The sequence below is a fragment of the Python bivittatus genome, unplaced genomic scaffold (genome assembly GCF_059951505.1).
Source record: "Python bivittatus isolate LINGU-HERP-01145 unplaced genomic scaffold, Pbiv_v1 ctg000610_np1212, whole genome shotgun sequence".
Taxonomy (NCBI): domain Eukaryota; kingdom Metazoa; phylum Chordata; class Lepidosauria; order Squamata; family Pythonidae; genus Python; species Python bivittatus.
Window position 1 is genome coordinate 53,058,705 of NW_028277088.1, and position 19,913 is coordinate 53,078,617.

The window sequence follows — 19,913 nt, forward strand, 5'->3', positions numbered from 1 at the left end:
TCCATCTTTTTGTAGCATTCCTCCCTTTTTTAGTAGGACTTTATAGGAGAAACAGTATGAAAATATGAGAGGATTATACTGTCCCAATAAGATCTGGGAGCATAGCATGGGGATTGTACAATAAAAGCTTCATCGGGAAGCACTCACTTTATTTGAGGGTTACCAGTGTTTTGTGGATATTACTTTGTGTGTGTGTGTGGATATTACACATTACTTTTAAAATGCCAGTCCTCTAAAAATTTCTCTTATTTATTTCAGGTTGCAGAAATCTGATCTTCTTGACGTGGTAGTTTTTTATATTTAACTTTCTCTAAACTATACGATATAACAAGCCTTGTGAATAGCTTGAAGATCATCCAGAGTTTCTTGTTCAGACATGGTAACAGTAATCAATTCCTGATATTGTGTCTCTTTTTCAGGAACCCAGCAGCCAGGAATGGCCTATTATGCAGATCCAGAAGGAACTATGATGAACCCCATGGCCATGAGTTACCATGTCCAACCTAAGTCTCCACAAATGAACCCAGTTTATCCCCCTCCACCTTCTTACTGCAACACCCCACCCCCACCATATGAGCAGGCCGTAAAATCTTCCACATAGTCTCCTCATTGCAACCAACAGGGACTTGGTCAGAAAGGAGATGAATCATGAGCTGAGCTGAAGACTTGTCAGAGCTCTGCCGTCCTTTACTGTTGTTCAAGCTACAATAATTTGGACAATAGTGATGGATTTTCAGCACAGGATAAAACATCTTTTGACATATTCAAAATGAGAAGAAAATCTTTGTGTGCTTTCCCCCCTTCCCAAAACCTATATTTAAATTCCCTTTGCTGACCTTTTTAATTTATTATCTTTGTGATTTCAATGCATAATGTAACACATTTTTGAGGCACAGTATCCAAACTCTGTCCACCAATTTAGAAGTCCAGAAAGAGATTGTATTATTTTCTAGACGAAAAGAGAGAAAGAGATGGCAGTGGATTGAAAACATCTGAATTAGTTGAAGCAGATGTACTTGTTAATAAAACTTGGAGCAATAGAAAAAGAGTAGATGAAGGAAACCTGGAAGAACTGTGATACGACATGTGGAAACCCTTTCCATGTCAGAATAAAATCCCTTTGTTTCACTAGCGCCAACATTGGATGGAAGAAGATTACAAAATCTTCTATACTGACAGTTTGTGGAAGGTGGGCTGCCAAAAATAAGAAAATGCATTATCCTTCTGGCAGCCCGGATGTCACAGCAAACTGCTGATTTGGTGTGGAAAGGAAGATACTATTGGTCAACAGTAATTTGCCAAGTTAGGGTAACAAAAAACCTTTAAGGTCTAAAAAATATTGCTTATGTAAAGAAAAAGTTTGAAGTGTTTTGTATTGATTCAGGGGAGCTTGGTATAATTCTGTTTTGGCATATGTTGTTTTTATAGGTACCCCTAATAAGCTGGGTGTGAGAGATGCATCTCAAACAGGAGAACTCAATAAGGAGTCCTGGCTGGTTACAGTGGCCTGATTATGAACTCAGTTTTGCTTTTATATACAGAATATGAGAATTGACCCTTAGACTAGACTTTAGTATGCCTTTTCTGCATTTTGTTTTCAGTTGCATACTCTTTTTTGACATGGTAGCCTTACTTCCAGGTGACTTTTCCCTGGTTTCCCCCCGCCCCCATGTGCTGAGTTATTTATTCAGAATGAAAATCTTATAGAAATCTGAGATTTGTCAGGTACTGAGGAGTGATTGCAGGTTCTTCAGGATATGATAAACACATCGTGTAGAAATTAAGGAGATTATAGAAACTCACAGGTATAAATCTCATTGCGCCATCAAAAGTATGAGTCTCGGTCCTCCATATTTTTTGCTTGTTAGAAATGTCCTGTATTTGGCTGCCATGACTGGCATTACTGACATCTGTGAGCTCAGCTCCTTGATCTGTTTTTACTGAAGAATAAATGAAACCGTCCCAAGGTTACCAGGATGTATCTGAACTGGTTTTCCTTTAGTTAAGCATCTGTAGCTAAACTGGGAAGCTAGGTAGCAGTAGATTCTCCTCTTTTTCTCCACTCCCTAGTCTTTGACTTTTCAGTGTGTGACTGTGATGTACAACAGGGAGAAGAGTAGTGTTCAGAGCGAGGGAGAAAACCAGATGACACTATGATGTGCCTAGATGTTTATGTGACTGGGTACTGTATCCATCCATCCATTCATCCACCCATAATATTGGGCTTCCCAGTCTTGAAGGAAGTGGAAAATCTTTAGGCAATCTGTGGGATCTGCAGGGGTACTTGAGAGGCATCTCCATTTCAGAGCATGGAAACCTTTGGAGGCAGTATTCAAACCAGACTTTGCTTTTAATTCATTCAGTACCTTGAATCGGTACATGTCACTTCTACTTATTGTGTATTGTTCAAATGAATATATTTTGAAAAAAGTGAGCAACTCTTTATGCATTCCATTTTTAGACATATACCTAAACTATTTTAAATGTTTGTGTACAATATGTAAAGGATTTGCGTCAAACTTGTAATGCAAACATATATGGGCATTTTTTTCAAGAAGCAAGATTGCTGGATTGGCTTATTCTAGCTTGCCTTCTGTAATGTATGAAGTTGCCCTAAGGCTATAATTCTTAAAGATAGTAAGAAAGAAGTTATTGCTATTCAACTTCAGTGTCTTGCTTCTGAGTCAAGTGCAGTAAATTATTAAATTCTAGATCATTTGCACTTCATGAATTTTAAGTTTAGTTTGATAGCATTTCTTGAGTATTTAAACTGGGCTGAAATAAAGACCCAGTTTCATTGTTCAGTTTCAGATGTAGTCAAACTGATCTTTTGAACATCTTTTGAACTACACATCTTAGCTTAAGCCTTTAATCTGAAATAGCTGTTTTATGTGCTATTCCCTGAATATCTTTCTCAGTTTTAATTACAATGGACACCTGCTGTTCTAAGTTAGAAACTTTGGCGGGACCAAAGATAATATAATAACATAACATAATACCAACTTGAGGGTATCTGAAAACATAGCACAGCACAACGTTCAGCCTGCGGAACCTTCATTCATGATGAAATAGAGATAGTAGTTGAGAAGTTACAGTGAAAATACTTGTTCCATAGAATTGAATGTATGAAAGTAACAACTACTGAATACCTAGGAAGGTATGAAGTCGGTGTGCAAGCCAAAAAACAAAAAAAGTTTCAGTTCAGGTCACAGTTCTTGAGAGAAATAATATTGTTTTGTATAGATTTTCAATATTCTTTGAGAAAGCAACTGTTATTGTTGCAGAGTCTTTGCTGCAGAATAAAACTTCAAATTCTTTCTGAAATTCACTGGTGTAAGAATAAGTACCAAACCACAAGCTGTCAAACGTCATCAATATAATTTGAATTAATGGGAACTTTAGGCATTCTCCTGCAAAATTAAGTCCTGAGAACGTCAAGTGGAGAAAAGAGCACACGTTGAGCCTTTTTCCTTTACCAGATCAGCATCCATTCATCAGGCTCCAGAGTTTCTCAATGTTAAATAAGAGTTCTCTGTTCAGGAAGCAACAACTAAATTGAAGCTATGAAATGTGGTTCTAATGTTCAGAATCTGCAGTTGTATAATTTTTCATTGTATGCACCATTCATTCTAGGTTTGCTCCTGGAATTCTATAAGAAATATCAAAGTTATAATTACATACATGATTCAAAAGAGTAACTTAGAAGGTGTAACCGCAAGACTGCTATTTGGTTTGAGAATTCAAGGTTAGGAAAAAAGACTAGAGACCTTACGATAAATACTGTGTGCACATTAATAATTTTCTATTCTACTTGAATGATTGTGTACTTCTAAAATCATTCCAATGCTGTATTACTTATAGAGAAGTTTTTTAGGGATGGAAAGATACCATGAAAACTATCTTTAATTTTCTAAAAACGTGTAGAAAGTAATAAAACGTAGGCCGTCCTTTTGTAGAAAGTGACCCAGCTCATATCATTCTATTGTACATGGCTAAAGGTCAGTTCAGAAGTAAATGGTAGGCTGTTTGTTCTGACCGCAGGTAGGGATGGGATCTCATGGGAAAAAATCCCTCCACATAGAAATGAACATGTCAATAAGGTTTAATCCCTTCTTGACATACTTAATTTCTCTGCATTAAAATGTTGAGACAGTTAGCATTCAGTGAAAAATATTACAATGCCAGAATAGTTGAGACCAGTTCCAAAGGCTAAACATATGGATAAGGTGCAACCTGAGATAATTTAGCTTGTTATAAAGAACACCCTCCCTGTTGCTCCCCAGAAATCAGTAAGCTGTGGGCAAAGACTTGCAGAACTTTACCCCAATTATTAAGCTGAGCAAAGCAATTAAAAAGGACATTTCACAAAGCACAGTGGGCATAAGAAAAGCATCTCTCTTTGAAGTGTTAAAGCAGCTATGTCCTCTGGAAGGATGACTGTGGTACCTTCAAAGGCTTTTTCTGGCTGTTGAATATGGGTACATACACACTTCACTGCATATAGGAAAAGTTTGCAGTGGTGTGCCAACCCCTCCAGAGGAAACATCTGCTCTAATACTTTGAGGGTGCTTGGCTCAGGCCAATATACTTTGCAGAGTTAGAATAATGGTCATGCATTGTGGTAGCCAGAAATACAGTAGTAATGTATTTCACTGGAGACTTACAATCCAGGTTTACCATAATATAATTATATTATGGTAAAATATAATACTTAGGGTTGAATGAATTGAGAGGCATAAATCAAATCTATCATGGTTTCATACATACTATTTATGCAATTGCTGGTCCATCAGTACAGTAATAAGATAGGATCAGTCCACCTGCATATTCATCAATGGTTGGCTGTTACATGATGAGTTTATTTTGGTTGCAAATATGTGTGAACTGCGTGAGATAGAACTACCACATCATCAAAATACATGAAGCACAATAACCACTATTGATTGATAACAAAACTGGGCAACATCAAAGGTTGAACTGATTTTGGTGAGAGAGAAAGTGATTTATTACAGAGCTGACATTGCTTGAATTATAGCCTCTCCATTCTTTACTCCAAAACTCTACCATTTGTCACTGTTCCTTTAGCAGAAATTTTTAGAAGACTTAAATCATTCTTAAGGATCATACTTGAAATTTGGGAGGAATCTAGGGGTTGGGTTTATGAGAGTTAATTAAGTGCCCACCTACCTTTGCTCCATAATTCAAGAGCTAATTGTAGCACAAGTTGGTCTTTGTTTTAAAACAGATTGGTTCCGTTTGGTTTATAATCTGGTCAAACTTGTCTCACTGCACAAAATGATTGTATATATTTTAAAAAATAGCATAGCTTCAAAGCTGCATAAGTTAACTGATAAATCAGGAGTTCCTCTGTTGGTGTGTTGAATCTATAGTGTTAGCAGGTAGATATTATTCAAAGTTTTATACTATTCAGCGTGTCTTGAAAACTGTTATATTTCCTTTTAATATTGGCTAGGACTCATTTTTACAATCAAATCTTATGCTGTACATTAAAATTTAATGTGAAGTATTTTTTTTTCCTGAGGTTTCTTTCTTATGTTTTTATTATTGGTGGATCATACCACATCTTATAATAAAGTTAAGCTGCTGTTCTAGTGAGAAGTTCTGGTATGCGATTGGAAAAGAAACAAAAACATCATTAAAGTTGTAGTTATTTTAATTCCTGCTTTGCATGCTTTCTTCAAATCCATTTTGTTTTGTTCTTGTATTTAATAAAACTTTTTCATAGTATTGTTAAAGCGTTGGAGGTTATCTTTCCTCTGTAAATAAGTAAAAGTGAGCTGAGGGATGCACAGCACTCTGACTGCTCATCCATGGTCAAGCTTACTAATCTGAACAGCCTTACACAAATTGTGGAGTCCTTGGGGTTCTCTGAGTTTGGTTGTTTTCTTGCAGATGTTTCATTACCTGGCTAGGTAACTTCTTCGGTGCACTGAAGATGTCACCTACCAAGGTAATGAAACGTCTGCAAGAAAACATCCAAGCTCAGAGAACCCAAGGACTCCACAGTTCAACCCTGAGCTACATATATTCTCTTCTATTGGTTACACAAATTATAACTTCATGTGCTTTCTGATCACCCACACAATAAAACACCTATGAAGGACAGCAAGGTAAAAAACAATTCTGACCCTTGTGTGAGGAAGCCTCCATTTATGTAGCCCCACCTTTAAACAATTCTGAACCTTGAGAAAGTGACAGTGGGCGGAGCCACAGTTACTCATCTCAGGTACCTGTTAAAGAGATCAATTTTATGGAAGAATAGACCAATTAAATAGAATCAATGTGATATAGCATTTAAGAGAACCACCAGGAATTTTCCCATGGAAGGGGCAATCTCAGTTGTGTTTAGTGACACACACACACACCCATTGTTAAAACTGGATGCAAGTGCATTTATACTTGATAAAGCTGAAAGAGAGAACATAAGATGCATCTAATAAAGTCTAGGGAAATTTGAAAGGAATATAGAATTATAGAGTATTGCCAACTGAGATTCCAATGACAGTGCTTTGTGCTGAAGTGAACACACACAGCTTGCTTTCAGCCCCAAATAATAATTTCTTCCTAGAATAGTCTTCCATTCCTTGTACTTCCGAGCTAATTAGCCAAATTCTAATCGTCTGGAATGATGGCTAAGCAAAGTAACAAAGCTTTGTCCCAAATGGGGCCTTCATTAATATTTTGCCTCCATCTCAGCTTTCTAAACATCGATGGGCCTCTTTGAACTAGCTGTCAGCTCCCACGTAAGTGATGCAAGGAAGAGCACTCCTCTGGGGCAGGCACGTTAAAAGGATCTTGCAAGCTGGCTCCCCAAGCAAGAAGAGAGACCTTCTATATCACAGCTCTTTGTCTGGGTTTCTGTCATATCTAAATAACGGCATCCATTCTCAGAGATTGGGTGGGGTATGGCCGCACATCATCTTTTTCACTCTCAGTCCAGACAATGACAACTATCCCACTCACAAAAACCAACCCACATATTCCATAATTCAACCATGGACAGGAATGAATTATTGTTCAATTAACAGCACGTAAGCAAGAGGGCCAGCTAGTAGTGAGATTTCAGTACAAATCAGTGGGAAACCTGATGTGGCTCAGAACAGCTAGAATCCTGTCATCAATGCTTAGCTATCTCTGCAAAGCAGCAGTTTACCAGCTATGTCATGCAAAATAAGTGCCAAGTCAGTTACTTTTAAATGAAATTTGGAGGGGGGTATTTCTCATTTCTCTTGTCGTTCTCATGCAATTAGCCCTAGACATAACATTAATTCCCTTACTGAGGACCAAGAAGCCAACAATGCAGTCCCATGTATGTAATGGCCAATATTAAAATATAATCTGACCAGAAAAGAAGCCTTTGAATAATGAATACACAATCTACGTGCCTACATAGGGCAGATGTGGAGCAGCCCATTTGTGTCCTCTTAGCCAAGGTCAGTTTTCCCCTTTGGTTTGCTATAATTTCCCTAACGTGCCCACAAACACTGGAAACCTTTGTCTACCTCTCAGCCATAATCACACATAGGCACCCTGAATGTCCCTGATCCACTGGCTTTCTCCCTCAGTTCACGTTTGTCTTTCCACCTCAAGACAGCTGACAGGCAGGACTTGGCTTCTTTGACTCAGGCCGCGTATGTGTTGAAATCTGCATATAAAAGGATGGCTTGATCAAAACTAAAGGTGTGCAGAAAACCATGGTGCAGTTCCACATGCTGCCTGCAGGGAAATTCGGTAGTTTCTGTGATAATTTTTTACACTACTCCTGCATTCAGTTAACAACTGATGATTCACTGCATGCTTTGGAAGCAGCTGTAAGGCAAATTGTCTTAGTTCAGAGGCTTCTATAATACTGACTATATTAAAATCAACAGTCTGACTAGTTTTGGGATTGATAACTCTCTTAAATTTACTAGTAAGAAGCTAATTTAGTAAATTTAGATGGGGGAATGCTATTTTCCTGTAAATTCATTTAGAAGCAAATGACAAACATTTTAAAACAAGGTCATGTCTACACAACATGGTCACTATAAAAGCCTACAGCATTTTCAAAAGGTAGCTTAGCCTTCCTGATTAAAAAAAAATAAAAATCTCTCAATATATTTTTCTTACAGAATCGCTCCTCCAAAGAGGTCTAAAAATTCTAAGCACTTACTCAAGAACTATTCTCAGTTCCAGGTAATATATGTAGAGGATCAGGTTATAAAATTTGAGCTGTCTGTTATGAGTAAAATTATTTAGTAAATCTTCTTCAACCCAGTGCAGTGCAGACTAATTGAAACTACAACTCCTGGAAAACACAGCTGGCATGAAGGACATCAGGTTAGGGAAGGCCAATGTAGGATTTCTCTTGATATTAAGATGACATGTTCCAAATTTCCTTAAGGTAAAGACACCTATGGAATGAGCACAGTAATACATCCATAACATGATGCTATCAAGAAACAGTGAAAGATCACTTCCCACTTGTGTAAGAGACTTCCAGAGAAACTTTGGAATCGCTCACTTACTTTGCTTTTTTTGCAAATGGACAGATTGAACATAATTGTTCAAAACAGTTGTATATTTTGCTAAATGTATTTATATTTTTTGAAAAACCATTTGAACAGCAAAACATTGTGGCAACCAGTTTTCCCTTCACAAACCCACCATCCCTCCTTAAGAAAAGGTTCCACTGACTGTGAAACTGCCCTTTCATGTTACCCTAGAAACAATACAATAGCCATCACAAAATCAGAGCAATTTGGTACAACAACTTTTAAATATCCATTCTAAGAGTGGGGTTTATCTTCAGTGACTGGACAGTTTTGGGTTAGTTTTAACACTAACCCTTTCACCCCAAATGGTACACAAAACTTATTTTATTCAGATTCTTTTAGAAGATGTGAAACAGTAAATATGAAGAGTAAACATTTATTGAGAAAGTTCTGAATGAGTGACCTACTGAATATGTAGCTCTCGAATGGAAGAATGCAAAGAAAATATGAAGTTTCAAAGGATGAAACGACAAAACTAGGACAACCAAAGCTCGCAGGGGAGCTATCATTGCCTTCTTAATCAGAACAGATTACTTGGGTTCCACTGAGAAACCAAATCACAACAAGCCATTTTGTTTTCTGTGGCTCTTTGTCTCTGTGGCTTCTGTTGTCTGCCAACCACAATAATCAAATACTGCATGTGCAACACCACCAAAGGGGTAGTTTTTCTTCATAAACTGGGAGTTATGATCATGGTCCAGCTGCACAAAGAAGCAACCCAGCATATATGTTATCCCTCCCTGCAATAAAAGGAGTTTGTGACCATGTACTTTCCAGCTGCAGAAAGAGAATTGTGTTGTTAGTACAGCCATGCACAGAAAAACAACAGGACTGGATGTTACAGAATGCTTTTCAGCTTTGCCACAAACAAGGGTGGGGGAATCACACTTACAGACAACACCGAGAAACATGCAAACGCTCGAAAGACCTGAAGAGGCAACTGTGAAAGCCAAACAAGAAACGTCCCAACAAACTGAAATTTGCTCTTTGCCCTGTTAAAGGTATCTCGTGTAAGGAAACATCAAGGTATGGAATTCTCTCTCATGCGCTAATGACAAATGCAGTCCTTTGAAGGACAGCCAAGAAAGTTTTCCTGCATCTCGCTGCTTGGACTCCAACGTTGCTCCACTATACTTTAGGCACTCGGCAGTCTTGTTGCTTCTGGCTCCAGCTTCGTCTCCCATTTAGCTGTTCCTCTCCTCTTTGTTTTCTTTCCTTTGAGGACTAAGCTCAAATGCTGGGAAGCGGGACTGTTCAGGAACCAAGATGTCAGAGAGGAAGTGGATAGCTCCTGCCATGCCTGAAGTTTGGAAGTAGACAAAAGCAAAAGGAAATCTGGCATCTTCGTTCATGACCTTAACCAGGGGCATGCAGGCAAATGTTTCAGGAAAGGACTGGACTAGTTCCGTGCAAACCTACCTAGGACCAACAATCTCCTTTTATTAAGAGGACACAATTTGGAGAGAGGACCAAAGGCCACAGGGGGCACCAATTTCCCTCCCATGGAAGCATAATGTCTACTAGTATCTTAGTACATATTTTTTGCTCTAAAAAAAGAGGAAGTTACACTGCCCAAATTTGGTGGTGCAATCTTGGAAGAATCTTACGGCTGTAAAAAAATCAACTCACAACTTGCCCACTGCAGTCTTATGCTGATTAAGAATTGCATGGGAATCCCCACAAGAGCCCTTCCTGAAATAAATTAGGCTAATAAATTAGAGTGGATTGGGAAGTGGATTGTCTGAACTCCTTTCAGTCAGGATTCAGTCCAAGACCTGGGGTGGGAACAGCATTGGTTGCTCTGGTGTATGATGTATGCTGGGATCTGAATGATGGAGGGAGAGTGCTCCCTCAAGGTCCTCCTAGTCCTCTCAACAGAATTCAGTACCATTCACAATACCCTTCTGGATATCTGGGAGTGTTGAAAGATGAAGTCACTATTCTATAATGGTTTTGCTTTATCCTGAGTGGTAGCTAGGACAGGTCAGCCTAATGGATATTCCCTTGTAGGGTAACCAGGGTTTGGTCATTTTCACTCTACTTTTTAACATCTACATTAAACCACCAAAAAAGATCATCTGTCAGTCTGGGGGGAGGCATCATCTCCTGCTGATGATATGCAGTTATATAATTCCAGCCTGAGCCAAGTCAGAAGTGCTGTTGACATCATGACCCAACGTCTGGAGACTGCTGGAATAGGGAATGAACGAAATAGCTTAAGCTGAACTCAAGCAAAATGGAGTATTGTTTGTTGGAAAGGCTCTCTATCAGCTCTGGTTTTAATTCTGGATGGGATGGCAACCTCTAGAAAAAGCAAGTCTGCAATCTGAGGACTCACAGCTGCTTCAGGAAGGGTGGGTGGAGGCCATGGCCATGGGGGCTTTTGCCTACTTTTGGTGGTGTCCCTACCTGAAGCTGGAGGCCATGGTGCCAGCAATTCACTAGCCCTTACTCTCACATGGCTAGTGCTAAGTGTTGCACATGGGGCTGCCTTTGAAGAACTCCTGGAAAATGTGGTCGGTGCAAAATGCAGCAGCTTGTTGATAGGCAGGGGAAAGCCACTGCGGTCCTATGGACCTTGCAGTGGCTGTAATTCATCCTGGGAATGTGTTTCCTATGGAAAAAATAGGCTTCAGGATAGTCTGCATCCAAAGGATACAATCTAGAATAAATTATTTATGATAGCATAGATTTATCTGGGATTAGGGGCCACACCTGCACAAATGTCCTTGGGAGAAAGTGCCACTGAACTCAATGAGACTTATTTCTGAGAAGGGAGAGATTTGTGCTAGTGGTCTCTCTGAATTTTAATTTACTTCTGAGTAATCTGGACAAGATGGAGTCTTTGAAAACACCATGACTCACTTAAGCCTTGTTAATGTCAGTGAGAGTTGCCGTGTAATGGAGAGGGCAAACATGGTTAAGTACACAACCACCTATTTCAATGATTTTCTACTCATCAGGATCTACGAAGCTGGAAAAATTGCCCCCAGAACTGAAGACAACATTTTTCAACCTGCTGTCTTCCAAAAATTTTGGATTAAAGCTTGGCAAATTTCCAGCCAGCATGGCATGGAATTCTGGGAGTTATATGCCAAAGACATCTGGAATGCAACTCTCTATTTAAGCATTCTAGTATCCTATATCTAAGTCTTCATATGCATTTTGTAATATCAAACCAATGCTCTAAGGCTGTTAGATAAATCTCATAGAGAAAGAAAGTCACAGAGAACATATAGAGCTTATTCACAAACATAGATTCTACCAATATATCCATCCTGCCTTAACTACTGAAAACTCTTAAGAATGGTGAAAAAAACTGGAAGATAAACAAGGAGGGCCTTAAAACAGAGCTGCGTAAAGTGGTTTGAATTTGAAAAATAGGATTAGGGTCATAACATTTCTGTTGAGGTCAGAACAGGTCCAACATTAATTTTGTAAAATTATTCAGAGCTTGGCAGATAAAAGTATTTTGGTTGTAGCCCAACTCAGTTTACTGGAAAGTCATATATATCTAAGCCTGTAGCTTTACAGTCCTGTGATGCAAATGTGTGCTTACTGAATTCAGAATTCAAGAAAACAAGCTCTTACCTTCAAACAATGAGTAGGGGCGGTCAGGAATACGGCATCCATGCGCACCATAGTCTAGACACCACTCAGCAAACTGAGGAAATGTGACAAATAAGTGGGAGAATTAGTAAGTATCTTGCCAACCATTATACATAAATAAATATGTAACTCTGCACTGATCACAGTTTACATAGTGATGTTAATCTCTGTTAGTATCAGCTCCAAGGAGAAAGGATCAGCAGTTTATATGAGGAGCTCTAGTGAGCAACCAGCAACCCCCAGGTCATAATTCAGAAATTCAACTGCTGAGCTGTCAGAAGACAAGGGCTACCCCTAGTTTGGACCATCATTCAGTTAAGTTCAAACTGGTAATAAAAATCAATTGCACTATCGTCATCATCATCGTGCAGATTGTTGCTGCTTAATTCCACATGCCTCCACTATAATGACTGAATAAATAAGGTAAATACCTAATATATTTAGTTATCCTTATTCAAACGTCTTCTATCAGGAAGGAAAATCAGTTGTGGTTCTCCACAGCCTCTATTACCAATTGCCAACCAGGGCCCTGGATTCTGTGGCAGACTCTTGCATTTAAACAAGCCAAGCCAACCAACTAGCAGCATCTTTAGGTTTGCAAATAAGGATTCCTGTGCTTGCCTATGTACAAGAAATATACTTTTTCAAGATATTTATATAACAAAAATCCAGTCACAGCAAGCAGGTAGCAGGAGGTTTGGAGAATCCCAGGATTTCCAGAAAGCTAAAGGCCTTCAAGAGAAAAAGCAACTGGGCTGGGATGAACACAAGCAGTTCAGGGATCTAGCCAGCAGTCACAAAATACAGACTGAATACTTGGGTGGGGGGAAGAATGGGCAAAACCAAGAGTGCAGCTGGGAAATGAAATGGAGCACTTTGGAAGGGAACATGGCTGGCTGGCTAGATATCTAACTCTAGAGGAGAATGTATGTAGCTCAGGGTTGCATTGTGGGGTCCTTGGGGTTCTCTGAGTTTGGTTCCAACCAGGCTCAGAGAACCCCAACGACTCCACAATACCTGACTCTGATCCCAAGCAGTCCACACTGCAACTCTGCATACAAGATTTTCCTGTTGGTTTCAGTAATTATAATAAATATGGATCCTGGCATACATCTGCTTCCCTCGCTATCCCTTTTTCTTTCTTTTGGGTGGCAAATCATTCTAGCAGAGGGCAAATTCATTCTTCATTTAATACAATTGGAAGGCCTAAAAGAAAATTACGATTATTGTGTTCAATGTATGTTGATTTAGAAAACTGTTAGAAAACCAAGAGGTACTTTAACAGAGTGATCTTTTTTTCCTACTATGGGAATATAGGATAAGCTTATTCTTCCTGTTTGATTTGAATATGGAAGAAGAAATCTTTCAGTGACACATCAATAAGAAGAACAGGGATTTAGTGTTTCTCTAAAAAAAAGAGAAAAAAGTACCTTGCAAGCTCGGTAAAGATACTTTTTATCCTGAGTTAGGTGATAAAGGGATAAGAAAGAGTAGCCATTTCCAGCAGTCCCGTGACAGATTCCATACCCTTTCCTCAACAACCCTCTTTGCCAAATGACATCACTAGATTCCATAGCATCCTTCAAATATTTATCTTCCTTGAAAACCTGTGGATATCAAGAAGCACAGAATCAGATGCCCATCTTGTCCAAACCTCAGAAAAGGTAGGAAAAGGTTTTGTGACTATATGGATTTAAACCAGAAATCTCCAGAGTCTATTTGCACTCCCTCTGCAGAGACACCACAGCATGCTTTACCATGGAATTGGGCAATGGGACTCATTGTGACATTCTTTTATCTAGGAAAGAGGATCCCTCATAGAATCTACATTTAGCTCTACATTGAGAGCTGCCCATCTCTGCAGGAATGCTCACCCAGATTCCACCAATTGAATGAACTGTCATCCAGGTGTTTCAAACTGCTTACAAGAGCCCCATTCAGTACCATTACTCCCAGTTACCTGGGCACATATAGGTACTGAGGCTGAGAAATGGAATCTTCTAAAAACCATCAAGTAGCTTCCTGGATGAGGCGAGTTTTACACTAAGGACTTCCCAGTTCAAATGTAATTTCTCTGTTGTCTTCCTTCTCACCCCACTGTCTGAATACAGACTGAAAGCTTCTCAAAGCAAAGCTATAACTTCAATTTATCACATTTAATAACTATTAAATGAACTATTAAAAGAAACAGCCAGAATGCAGCTTGGGGTAAAACATCATTTAAAGAAGAGTTTGTCTCAAACTATGGGGAAGGAAGCATTGTCACTAAACTCACTTTTTGTTTGCTTACAACAAGACTTAGCAGCTAGTTCTTTGAATCCTGATTATCCCACAGAAGAATAAAATCCTTATTACATTTTAGAAAGCAACACTGCAAAGTGCTGGAGGAATGGACAGCACATGCTACATAAGTTGCTATTAAAAGTCTGAAAAGGCAACTTTTCATTTCAAAGCAAATCTTTTTCTACTCTCATGTGTGGGTCAAACAAGGACGCACCTTATAGGCTTGCATGAGCATATGGATGACTCCAGGTGCCCCATGACACCAATGCACCAGCCTGTCAGTTTCATTGCTTAAAGATGAGGGATAATTCCCAGATCGGAATTTTTTATGACGCACATAGTCAATGCTTGGCTTCAAAAGTTCCATCAATGTCTCCCGGTCGACATTAGCTGCTGGCTGCAAAAGAAAATAAGATTTTATTTTTCTTTTCTCACACAGTAAGAGTACATTGTCATAAAAATGAAATGTTGTGATTACACATTTCAGTGAGCCTCATATCCATGCTGAAGATCTGGAAAATGATTGCCTTAAATTATCTTTGCTTGACTGTCTTACAATTAAAATGAAATCATATCTAAATTGCACTTTGCTCACTGTGTATTGCTTTGTGTATGACAAGAAGAGTTGCCCAACAATAATATGATTCATATATTCCACAAGTGGAATATATACTCATATTCCTCTACCAAGAGGGATGTTAGCTTTCCCACTTATTTGGGGTTTCTACATCTTATAATGGTGAAATGCTTAGGTGGCCATTTTGCACATTAAACCAGGATTGCAAAGTTACTATGCACAAATCCCACATGCAACTTAGTATTTCTTTGTTTGCCAGGAAATGGCCATATAAATCCTTGAAATCTGGATTCAAGGATCATACCACAAAGTCAAGATGTGCATGGAGGGGAACAGAAAGACAATTCCTTTGTAAGTGGAAATACATGTTCATCATCTCTAAATCAAGCACATATCAAGTCTCAAGAAGATTCACATCTCTTAGGAGACTCAAGGAATAGAGGAGCAGTTTCTTCATTCATTAAATGGGTAAAACAAATAAATAATATGATACCATCCTGAAGCCCAGGCTCCTGATTTGTGGCACCCAAACAAAACAGGATTGCAAGCCAATAACAATGTGGGTTATACCAATTCAGTAACATAAATTTGATTCATTTGGAAGCAACAAACCAGGATCCTGGGTTTGCATCTCATATATGCTACTACTTATGGGACCAAGTCATCTCTTCTTTCTCATTCTATAGTCCATACCATCCTAAGCCTTCCTACCTCTTAATGTGGGTTATCCCGCAGAGAGGTGCATTTGGGATTTAACCTCAATGGGTTAGTTCTTTGCTGAACATTTCCACTCCACTCTCTTGAGCCAATGTGGATGCCTTCCCCCTTTCCTTAACAGCCTAGCTGATATCAATAATTGGCCAATGGCTGGGGTGCAAAAGCAGCAGCTCAAGAATGACTTAGCTCTGGGCAAACAAGCGATGGGAAAGGTTTCCCTTGAGCCAGGGCTTCCCTCTGTATTGCTCCAGATCCACTTTAAACTCTTGGCCAACCTTCAAGGAATGGACTAACAGGAACAGCAGAAGCGGCTTGAATGGAGTACTGGGGAGGCAGGGTTCCTCCTAGGGCTCGGGCAGAAACTCCAAGACCAAGCCTGAGACTGTCCTCCACTGAGTGATGGTCATCTTGCTCACTATTAAAAGTGGTTCTGAGCAGATGCAGATGGCCTTTTCCTCAGTGCTGAGAAACTGCCAGTCACTAGTAGAATGGCTTCCCCAAAAGACTGTGATTTTCCAGTGGAATTGAGTTCTGTGCTCTCTTAGGAAAACACTATCTAGAAGTAGGGCTGGGCAAGTCCTTCTAGCATAGTCTCAAAAGAAGACAGCTGCAGACCAAGAGTGACTCTAGAGAATTAGTTGGCCAGAAAACAAACACATGGAACCTCACCTGCATAAGCATGTAGTAAATCCCAGCCACACCATGGGCTGCTCCCACATACTGCTTCCGGTGCCACTGGTACAGTAATGGGCACCGTTCAGTCTTTCGTTCTTCTCTGGAAAAGTTTTTCCCTGACTCAGTGATGGATTCCACAACCTAATGCAGACAGAGGAAGAAGAAGAAGGAGAAGAATCTAAAAGTACAGTGTTCTTCTAATACAATGTTTGCTTTTTTGCCTGAGCGATGCGAATATGCTGCTGCAAAGCCAGTCTTCTTCGAGAAACTCCTTGGATACAAAGCGATCAAGCTCTACCTTCAAGCAGCACTTGAGATTTCCTAGGATACCATGCCATTGTTTCTATATAATGCAATGCTTTATCACCCACAAAAACACTTTTACCACCAAGCTAGAGAGGACACTGCAATAGGTAGAGCTGGCTGGAATGCAAGTGCAGAGATGTCAGTGTCTGTTCAGAAAGCACTCTTTCCTTCATTTCTGGGCTATTTCAGAACCTCTGCAGAGGTTGTATCTTATTACTATTTATTATAGGTTTTCAAGAAGGCTAGATGCTGGAAAACAACAGGGCTTATCCATCTTTTGTTAAGAAGCTCCCTAATAATAATATACCATATACAGGGAACCCTTTGGTTTATTTTCTATAATTTTCTGAAAACTAAGCGCACTCCCTTCTGATACCAAGCTAGACTATTGCTTCATCTTCTTCAATACTGTTGGCACTAACAGGGAGCATCTCTGGGTTTCTATAACCCTGTTTCGAAAGGCATGGATGCAACCTGGACCTTTCCATGAGCCAAGTTATGTCCTTTGGTACTGTGCAATGACCTTCCAAAATATATTGGGACAAAAATACAGGCTCCCATTGGCACAAAAGTGGAAGGTTGACAGGAAGAGGATAAAGTGGGCTATAAAACAGAACAGAGCAAGGGGGAGGCCACATAGCCAGGGACAGCTCCTTCTCTCTCTCTCTTCTACCTTCTTTGGAAGTGCTATCATAAGGCATTGGACCAGTTGGGAATTACCAAGTTTTAGAGGCAAAATGGATACATCAAAGTAAAAGTCCCAATATTGTGGGTGGCTATAAGGGGAGAAATAGGTGTCTTAAGCCTCTGACTTAACAGCCCTCCTAAAAAAAATTGGAAAGCAACCCCTCCCCCCGCAATGCCAAATAGGTTGCTTCTGGGGTGTGGTTTTAAAATGAAAAGTTTGGGAAAAGGCAAGGAAAGGCTTGGGTAGGTGGGAGACAATTCAGCATAATCAAAGCTGCTGAGTGGGACATACAGAAGAAGAGAGAGGAACTGAAAGAACTATTAAAAAACACTGTGCGTATTCAGAAGTCTCTTCCTTTTCAAAGCAGCCAACTCTGTTCAAGTTGAACTCTCTGGAATGTCATTGAAAGAAAGAAAAAGCATACAATGTTGGATTTAAGTGACCATTTGTGGGGAAGTGGTATCCATTAATTCTGAGTATCTGCTACATTCAAACTGAATTATGCAATTAGGCAAACAATGTAAATTGATGCAAATGTCAATTATATGATTTTACAAATGACACCAGGCTTTAGGAAAACAGACATTTTTGTCCATTCTTTGGGAACTGAAATCCCAAATACAATTTTGTCAGTTACATTCAAAGACAGCTGAATGGAGGTCCAGAGAATCAAGGTTTTATTGCATTTCCCTTACCTCTTTGATTACTGACTGCGGCACTGTCTCAGGACCAATTTCAGTATTCAGATAAAGCAAAGCATACAAGTAACCAGATCTTCCATAAAGCAACTCATCTGGAAGGTCAGAATCTGAAGCAAGGACCATTCTCTGGAGCTGCAAAAGTCTGGGGCAAACCAGAAGTGAGAAAAGCATGCAATGGAGCTCTCATTCTTACATTCAGTCTCAGATGTGATATGGGATGCTGTCTAGTCAAGACTTGTAAGTAGCAATTCACCTGACTGCCAGAGAAAGCAAAAACTGCCCCCATTGAAAATTCTCTTGTATTTCAAAAGTGCTGAATTACATCAAGTTGGAAGCAGCTTGGACAGTGTTAGAAAAATGCTTGTTCTGGGGGATGGGGGTAGGGAGGTAGAAAGTTAGCTAATTACAATTACAAAACTGTCTGCATAGAACTTCATGGATGGCAGCCAGCAGGGGCAATACATGTAAAAAGGGGGTGGAGCTTCTGGATTTTTGGAAGCTCCCTCATGGATGATCCTGGCAGCCAGATGTTTTGGAAGGCAACTCAACTGATTCCAATAGCATTTATTTCCAATTAAGCATGTCTAGGATCCCGTCTTTAACCTTTTATCACTCTTTGCTTCTGCTTCACAAAACTCCCCAACTTTATTCTTAGGAGATGAAGAAGATTCATGTAACAAAAAGATACTCTTTGCAAAAGTAATGGCAGAAATTAATCTCCCACCAAGCATGGATTAGCAGGTGACCAATTAAAATTCTAAATATAAACTTCAATAGAAGGGTGGAGTCTCTATGAGCCAATCAGCCATACAACATAGAGGCAAGATAGAACACACAGAATGCAAACATCAAACACCTGGTCTTTATGACTCTCCAAACATAACTGTTGTCAGTTTCAAAGCAGCTGAATGACAGGAAAACATTCCAAAAGCCTTAGGCTCCTAATAATATTATTTTCCAGAATGAGAGTATCAAAGGATATTAAAAAATGTTAGAGTAAAAAATTAAGATACAAACACACACAATTAAAATAGGTTCATTATTTGGCACAGAAAAAAATGAGAATATGAGCACAAAGTGCTCTATCACCAGCATTTCACAAATTGGTATTGCTTGCCAGTAATCATCTGCCAGAAACAATCCAAAGGGCAGTCTTATACCAAAGAATATTTAGTTGACCTAATCTGTTTGTCCCAGTCAATCTCAGCCACTCACTTGGTCACACACTCCTTGGATTCACTGTCATTCTTCAGCTTGTGATACACAACTGCTCCCACTGCCAAAGGTCCAGCATCACCGCAGAGGAATGTAACTCTTCTTCCATTCAGATTGCGTAGGATTCTCTTCACATAATCCAGGGATCGCTGTAGGTGAGTTGGCTCGTTTGTCACACGATATAGCTGAAGATACAAGAGCGCTATGCCTGAAATTGCCACACAGGGAGGAAAAAAATGAGATACTTCATCTGTGGTTTTCTCTACATTTCTGAACCCACATCCAATACACTGGAAGCATCATTCATATATACATCTCAATTCAGTAGTTTAACCTGTTTTAATGCCAGGCCTACCACTAAACTCTCAAATGGCATAAATACAATTCCTTACAGTTTTTACTCTTTTTCACTTCTCTCTATTACTCTCCATTGCTCTTCTTGTAAGAAACTGTAGGAGTTGGATTTCACTAAAGACTAAGAGAATAACTTGAATCGGTCTTGCAAAACATCCCATATAACTGTTTCAATGTTGAGATATGGTGGCACTTCCAAGAGCTGTCAATCACCACTCATACTGCCACGTTCT

The 19,913-nt window shown here is 39.4% G+C and overlaps 2 protein-coding genes across 4 annotated transcripts in view; one reads left to right on the forward strand and one right to left on the reverse strand.

Annotated features, from left to right (window-relative positions):
- The window catches only part of VOPP1 (VOPP1 WW domain binding protein), a 48,006-nt gene extending 42,668 nt beyond the window's left edge, over positions 1–5,338 (forward strand). The window contains exon 5 of the mRNA XM_007423432.3: positions 420–5,338. Within this exon, the coding sequence (XP_007423494.1) occupies positions 420–601 (182 nt within the window). The 3' untranslated portion in view covers positions 602–5,338. The remainder of the gene's footprint in view (positions 1–419) is intronic.
- Positions 1–19,913, reverse strand: part of LANCL2 (LanC like glutathione S-transferase 2) — a 32,772-nt gene that overhangs the window by 3,779 nt on the left and 9,080 nt on the right. The window contains exons 3-9 of one of the 3 annotated variants that reach the window (XM_088150025.1): positions 19,327–19,534; positions 18,106–18,253; positions 16,411–16,557; positions 14,662–14,844; positions 13,595–13,771; positions 12,147–12,219; positions 3,602–3,649 (exon numbers count right to left, since the gene is read on the reverse strand). In XM_088150025.1, coding sequence (XP_088006151.1) covers positions 3,630–3,649; positions 12,147–12,219; positions 13,595–13,771; positions 14,662–14,844; positions 16,411–16,557; positions 18,106–18,253; positions 19,327–19,534 — 956 coding nt within the window. In that variant the 3' untranslated portion in view covers positions 3,602–3,629. Of the gene's footprint in view, positions 1–3,601; positions 3,650–5,493; positions 9,856–12,146; positions 12,220–13,594; positions 13,772–14,661; positions 14,845–16,410; positions 16,558–18,105; positions 18,254–19,326; positions 19,535–19,913 lie in introns of those variants that run through there. The other 2 variants (XM_007423433.4, XM_088150024.1) reach the window with 2 other exon arrangements.